At 28.1% G+C, this 7,492-nt stretch overlaps 1 protein-coding gene across 1 annotated transcript; it reads left to right on the forward strand.

The window, feature by feature from the left end:
* Positions 1-271: 271 nt before the first annotated feature.
* On the forward strand, positions 272-6,153 carry LOC105360914 (death-associated protein kinase 1). Its single transcript, XM_011497932.1, has 19 exons — positions 272-496; positions 846-924; positions 1,005-1,117; positions 1,195-1,355; positions 1,440-1,560; positions 1,627-1,927; positions 2,018-2,066; positions 2,627-2,743; positions 2,859-3,131; positions 3,205-3,387; positions 3,457-3,571; positions 3,648-3,842; positions 4,004-4,245; positions 4,353-4,523; positions 4,597-4,815; positions 4,889-5,071; positions 5,155-5,448; positions 5,527-5,849; positions 5,939-6,153. Exons 1-19 carry the CDS (start codon positions 457-459, stop codon positions 6,099-6,101), a joined length of 3,342 nt encoding a protein of 1,113 aa, XP_011496234.1. The 5' UTR covers positions 272-456; the 3' UTR covers positions 6,102-6,153.
* The last annotated feature ends 1,339 nt before the right edge of the window (positions 6,154-7,492 follow it).

The raw sequence follows: 7,492 nt of genomic DNA on the forward strand, positions 1-7,492 counted from the left end.
AAAAAAAGATGTGAAAAATTTAGTAAAAACAGCGAGTGTATAACATTTTATTCATACAACAAACTAAAATTTGATGTTATAATTCGTATAAAAAAAATAATTTTGTTATTCTGACGTACTGCACAATATTTGAAATATGATCAAATAAAAATATATAACACAAGACTTGTACTCGCATAAGCATGAGTTATGCTGTATCTGCCTACGAATGCATACTTACACCATTAAAAAATGTATATACGCGTGCGTGTGTATATTGATTGCATGAGTATAGGGGGTTTGCAACCGGCAATAGTTGGTACGAGATACGAGCTATGAGTTAAGACCTATGAATTACGGCAGCAAAGCGCATAATGGTTGGCTAGTTACAAATGCCAAAATGTAACGGATTCTGAAGGAAATGTATAAACTTCGCCTATAACTCATAATATACAATAATTCCTTCATGAGTGGGAGATGATGCCGACTAACTCACGCCTGGGAAATTGTAGCGATGGTAAAATTATTCTTTTTTATAACCTAAAAAACTCCTACACTTACTGTTTTCAACAATTCGGAAACTTTCTCTATCTTTGCCTAACAAATATTTGACCAATAATCTTTTTAAAAATTCTTTATTCATACTTGATTTACTATTTATTGGTTAGTAAAGACAATCACGCGGTTTTTAAATAATTCTTATTTTATTCCTTTATTCTACGATATATCAATCATATAAATATGTGTATTTTTAATGCTTAATATGATTTCATTAAATTAAAATGAATCAATTATTAATTTACTTATTTGCTTCTTATTAAAACCTATTGATTAATGAGCATTAATTTTAATTTTAATTTTACTAGGTTTTGAATGGGATACGTTGATGGAAGTTGTTCATGAACCTATTGAAAAAAATTACAAATTACTTGAAGAGATAGGAAAGTGAGTTCCTTGATTGTTTTTTTTTTATATATCACAAATTAAAAAAAAAATTTACTTTAATGAATAATTTTTCATTTTAGAGGCCAATTTGCAATAGTTAGAAAATGCGTGGAGCAAAAAAGTGGAGCAGAATACGCTGCTAAAATTATGAGAAAAAGAAGGGTTGCTCGAGGAGTTGCTGCAGCTGATATTGGTAATTTTAATATTAGAAAAAATATTTTTAAATAGATTAGGAAACCAATATATTATTTTGTAATTTAATGCTTATAGCTCGTGAAGCTGGTCTATTGGCTCAATTGAGACATCCCAATATTGTATCTCTATATAAAGTTATAGATACTGGAACTAATGTAGTATTACTATTGGAATTAATTACTGGTGGAGAATTGTTTCATTGGATGCCATCTAATGAAGCTGAAGCTGCATATGTGGTTTGTTATTATTGAAAAATTATAATTTCTTTACCAATTTTTATATGAATTTATTTATTAATAATTTTATAACTTTGTGCTTAGGTTGGTCAAGTTTTAAAGGCATTGAGTCACTTACATTCTCATCAAGTTGCTCACTTGGATATTAAACCTGAAAATATTCTTTTATCATCTTCACCACCAATGCCCAATGTTAAATTAATTGGTAACTGATGCTTTTAAATTTTGTTATTCAATTCGAAAATAAAGTAAAAAATTTCTATTTTAATAGATCTTGGCTTATCACATCGACTGATACCTGGTTCTGAACATCGAGCTCTTTTTGGAACACCAGAATTTGTTGCTCCAGAAATAGTTAATTATGAGCCACTTAGTTTAGGAACTGATTTATGGGCTGTCGGTGTTTTAACGTATATATTACTAAGTGGTGCTTCACCATTTTTAGGAGAAGATAAACAAGAAACTTATGCTAATGTCGCAGCATGTCAATATCAATTTGATGAAAAATATTTCTCCAATGTTTCTAAATATGCTAAGGATTTTATACAATCTTTGTTAGTCAAGGATCCTAAGTATATATTATTTGCTAAAATATTTTATAATAAATAATATAGTATCTATTATATTATGTAAAACCTAAATTTACATTATATTTTTTGTAGAAAAAGAGGGACTGCAGAATCTTGTTTAACACATGCATGGATTCTTACGGTGTGTTCTTATGTACATTCAAGAAATTGATTTATATTTTACTTTCAAGAACATCTTATGGCTTGTGTTTTTCTTAGTGCACTAATAGCTTATATACTTTAATTTTCTATTATTATTAATTCTAATATGATTAGTGTTATACACTAATTAAATATTATATATATTATAAAGTATATGTACCGAGATTAATATTAGTACCAGTTATCTAAACAGTGGATTCATGTATTGTGTAAATGCGAATTTTTTTCGTATGACCTATATTCCTAAGCAATTATAATACTAGTAAAATAATTTATTGATACTAAAAATTTCATATTTAAAATTAAATTATATATGAATAAATATTTACACCATTGAGTTTTGGTGTTTAAATACATTTCATAAGTTTTTCTTAACAAATATTTTTAAAATGAATTATTTTAGTATTAGCATTATGTGCACTAAATGAAACCACTGGAATCGCGAGCTGGGCAAATATTCAACTTTTCCTTTTAGTTTTTTCGATACACAAGTTATTCGACGTCGAGTCAGTGAGTGACATTTTTTACGCTACTATGCAGGAATTTCAAGCTTGTCAAGGACTTGGAGAAGCAATTGTCAGCGCTGTAAAAGGGGAATGTATCCAAACTGTGTCAAGTTTACTGCAACAAGGAGCACCTTTAAATATTATAAATTTTGTATGTTTCTTCTCTATGTATAAAATAATTGATTTTAATTTTTATTTCTCTTTACTATGATATTTTAATTTATTAAATACTTAGTGCAATATAAACTAATTAAAATAATTTTTAGAATCAGGACACACTATTACACGTTGCATGTAGAACTGGAAACGAAGGGATAGTGGCACTTTTAATAGATCATGGAATAGATTTAGATGTAACCAATAAAGATGGCTTAACTCCTTTACATCTTGCTGCTAAATTTGGCTGCATTGATATTGTAAGACTTTTATGCACAGCAGGATGTGATATAGATAAAGCCAATCGAGGTATTCGAGCAGATGTTACTGCTATTAAGTATGGCTTTTCAGATATTGCAAGTTTATTGGATAAATTAAGAAATGTAAGTTAATAAGAAACTGTTATGAATAAATTTTTATAAGACAAGTTATTATGTATAAGTTTTGATTATCCAGTCAACCCAACGAGATCTATATATTAAACAGCTGCAGCCAATTCGCAGACAAATAGATTGTTTGCATATTCATATTTTAGGACATTGTGCCTCAGGAAAAACTTCACTTATTAATTCTTTGAGGTCAAGCATTTTTAATTTTGGATTTTTTAAAAGATCAAAAAATCAGAGTCACAATACAAAAGTACGCTATTATTTTGTTCCATTATATACTTATTATTTTCATCATAATTTTTATATAATTTTATTACAGCGTGATCCTAGTATTGAGTTAGATATTACCATAAAGCATGATTCTCTTAGTTTTGAACACAGTGATAATGAATATGAAAGTACAATTGGAGTTGAAACTAATCGCGGAAACATAGGTAAGTGATTGAACTAAAAAACATTACTTATACTAATCTAGTACATTATTTAATTAATTGTATTATTGCATTACAGGTGGAGAATGTGTATTTTGGGAATTATGTGGCCGAGAAGAGTATTTAGTTTCTTATCACCAAGCATTAATGGTTCATCAACCAATGCAAGTGCATTTAATAACAATAAGTTTACGTCAGCCACTTATTGTAAGATTACAACAAGCACGATTTTGGTTGCAATTTATAATGGATCGAATTCCACCAGAAAATATAGGTAAGTTATTGGTTTTATAAAATTATATTAAGGTTAATTTATAATTTATTAAATATGCTTCTATGTATGTATGCACGTGTATGTTCATTTATTCAGAAAAGTAAAACGATTATCTTTTCTTGTATTTTAGTTTACATTCATTTTTCAATTTTTATTTATAGGATTTGCAGGAAAATGCATTGAAATACAAGTTATTTTAGTTGGTACATATGCTCCAGAACTTCCCATCAATAATACAAATGGAATAAATCTTCTTACACCCTTATTAGAATCTTTAAAAGAATTTACACCTCTTTTAGGAGAAGAACCTCAGGTTGTTGCTTTAGATGCCACAAATCCATCTTGTCCTGGTTTGAAATTACTAAGAACGTATTTGAATAATTTAAGAGTAAAATTTGTGGAGGTCAGAAAAATTATTAATTAATTTTATTATGACAAATAATACATAATTAAAAATGTATAATATTACAATGGATAATATTTATTACAAAATAAAATAATTTCTAACAGAATACACATGATCTGACATGTAATGGGCTCATTGACGCTTGGCGAATTCATATGCAATCATTGGAAGAGCCTCTTATGTTATTAGATTTGAAAGACTTTATAAATCAAGTTAGGCAAATTAATCCACTAGTTACTTTAGAGCATTGTAAACAACTTGGAGAACAATTACAAGTACAATTTTATAAATTTTATTTTATTACATGTAGTTGAAATTATTTAAATTGTATTAAATATATATTGTCAGGCATTGGGAGATTGTCTTTTATTACCCGGCGATTTATATGTTTTGAGTCTTAATTGGCTTTGGAGAGATATAATTGGTTGGCAATTGAATCCAGATCAAAAAAATCGCTTAAGTATTCGAACAACAGGAGTGTATACTTTAGAAGATTTTCAAGCTCGATGTCCCTGTCCAGCTAATCAAGCTTTACAAATACTGCAAGCTTTTCATCTATGTGTTCCAGTAAGTATTAATTATTTAATATTTTACATTAATTTATCAAACTATATTATTAACACATTTTAAATGTTTATAGTGTGTGGTTGATGAAGAAGAACTAGAATATGAAATTCCATGTTTAAATTTAATTGAGCGATTGCCAGGTTTATGGGAACCTTGGACATCGTCAACTTTAATTTTAACGCCACATGCTGGGTTTCGATTATGTCCAACAGAAGCTCGGTTGTATAATCTATTACCACTTTTTCCACATTTGCAAGTACGTTCTATATTATGCAAATTTCTTGTTTTATTATAATAAATAATTTTCATTAATATAATATTGCTAATTAATTTTTTTAGGTACAACTAAGAAAAATTACTCAATCGTGGAATTGTGATGAATCTGATTTATATCAATGGTGGAGGGGTTCCAAACTATGTTTAGGTCCTTGTGAATGTATTATTACTTTAGAAGAAGAAGAACAAGGATGTATTCAAGTGTGGATTCGCGGCCCACGTGGTACTGGATTGCAATGTTTTTCTCTTCTTAATGTTGTTGTTGATGCTATTGATTCTGTTATTGAAATTGTTGCTCCAGGAATATTATTAGAAAAGCACTGGCAAAGCCCAAGTCAATTACGGGATTATGATGAGGTACAATTGTTACTTATATTTATTTAATTTTTCTATGTTTTAATTATATTATAATTATTAATAATTTTTATATTTCAGACCATTCACTCTTGGGAACCAACGTTAATTAATTCAGTATTATTAGAAAGAAATTTTCAAGAAGCATATTTAAAAAATCCATTTAATGGTCAACGAGAAAGTGTTTGGGATATAATAGGTTGTGGATTAACTTCTATGGAGAATTGTATTCCTGGAATAAAACAACCAGTTAAAAATATTAAACCAGCTATTCAAAGACGCTTAGCTCAGCTGCTTGATCCTCCTGATGCATTTGGTAGAGATTGGTGTTTATTGACTGTAAGACTTGGTTTAGGAGATAGGGTTGCACAATTTGATAGTACAATCAACAGTCCAACATTAAGGTAAAGTATACTAAAAAATATTTAAATATCAAAAATTGTTTTTAAATACATTTACTTTTATAATTTGATATTATTTAATTTTATTTTAGAATTTTTAGTTACGCGAGTCCTAAATGCACTGTCGGTATTTTAATACGTCAACTTCGTGCTTTGGGAAGAGATGATGCTGTAAAAGTTTTATTAACATTCACGCCAACTTATATAATGTTAAATACTTTAGAATCCGATACAGGATCTAATTTTTCAAGATGACGATCTTATTTTTGTTATAAATGTTAACCAATTTTTTACGAAAAATTCAATTGCACGAAAAATGAAAATGTAATTTTCAATATAAAAGAAAACAATTTTTAATATGAAATAGCGTTACACAATATTTATTTGTTTTGCGAATTAAGCCTGCTGAAATATACAATTTCATTTAATATGACTACTTTAATATGATAATGTTATAAAACAAATAATCTACATTTTTACACTATAATATAACATGTAATCAATTAATTAATTTTTTTATTCTTTTTCTTTAAATATGTGATAAAATTAAAAAAAAATTATTAACATGTAATTATTTTATACGTTAATTATTAAAACGTATGCAGTAAATTTTATATATTAAATAAAATGATTTTTAACGTTTTTCAAGTTTTTGTTTTACATTACCACAGTTCCAAATGCTTAAAGTATAATATTTCAGTATTATTTATAAATAAATATCTTTTGTACTTGAAATACAATGTTTATTGTAAATATTTCCACATGATTATCTTATATAAAGTAGTCACTTTTTCTATTGTATAATGTAATTGTTTTATTAATGTTAATTTGAGCACATATACTTATTAATATCTCGTTAATACTTAGTAATAACTTATTAATGTTACTTTGTTTACATAAATAATTCAAACATTATTGTTTTATACCAAGTAACTGACAGAATAATATTGTTTTTCAATCAAAGCACAAATTAATCTACATATAAGTTTACACCATATTTATAACATTTTTTTATAATTCTTTCACATATTGTATAATAAAATACCCATATATTTGCCATACTCTTTTTATATAGAATGCTGGGTGCATTAGCAGTGGAATATATGATAGATAATGTGTGTGTGTGTGTGTGTGCGCGCGCGCGCGCGCACGCAAAACTTGTCAACACAATAAGCTAATACAGCAAAAGTACTTTTAATCTATGTATACACGTAGTTATTCATTTGATCTCTTTTATACTTGAAAACAAAGCATAAAGAAGCTTAAATAAAAGAGTCAGAAGAACTAATAAAGAATACTAAAAAAACTCACTATGTATTGTGTATGCATATGCGTATGCAATAAAAATACGAGTTAAGGTTGCGTTTTGAATAGGAATGTGTACACAAAAGATCTATCAAATTATTGACAAACCCATGTTTAAGGCGGCAGATTCAAACAACTGGCAGGAGCAGATGATAAAAAACGAGCGGTGCTCTGTTTACAATAATGCGAGTCTCGTAGGTTATGTCGTCGTCGTCGTCGTAATTACCAATATTGTCGTCTTTGTCCTCGTCGTAGTAGTTGTTGCGTGTAAAACAGAAAGACACAACTTTTTGCCGAAAATAGCACACAGGAAGGCAGAGATCGCATTTCGGGCGGGCGCA

Source organism: Ceratosolen solmsi, unplaced genomic scaffold, assembly GCF_000503995.2.
Source record: "Ceratosolen solmsi marchali unplaced genomic scaffold, CerSol_1.0 scaffold14, whole genome shotgun sequence".
In the NCBI taxonomy this organism is placed as follows: domain Eukaryota; kingdom Metazoa; phylum Arthropoda; class Insecta; order Hymenoptera; family Agaonidae; genus Ceratosolen; species Ceratosolen solmsi.

What these genes read in the sequence shown, in the direction of transcription:
- LOC105360914 (XM_011497932.1), top strand. Translation starts at nt 457, where the DNA reads ATGATGCCGACTAACTCACGCCTGGGAAATTGTAGCGATG. An exon ending in AACTTGGAGAACAATTACAA is followed by an intron (nt 4,524 to 4,596) that starts GTACAATTTTAT and finishes ATATATTGTCAG; the next exon opens with GCATTGGGAGATTGTCTTTT. An exon ending in CTTTTCATCTATGTGTTCCA is followed by an intron (nt 4,816 to 4,888) that starts GTAAGTATTAAT and finishes AAATGTTTATAG; the next exon opens with TGTGTGGTTGATGAAGAAGA.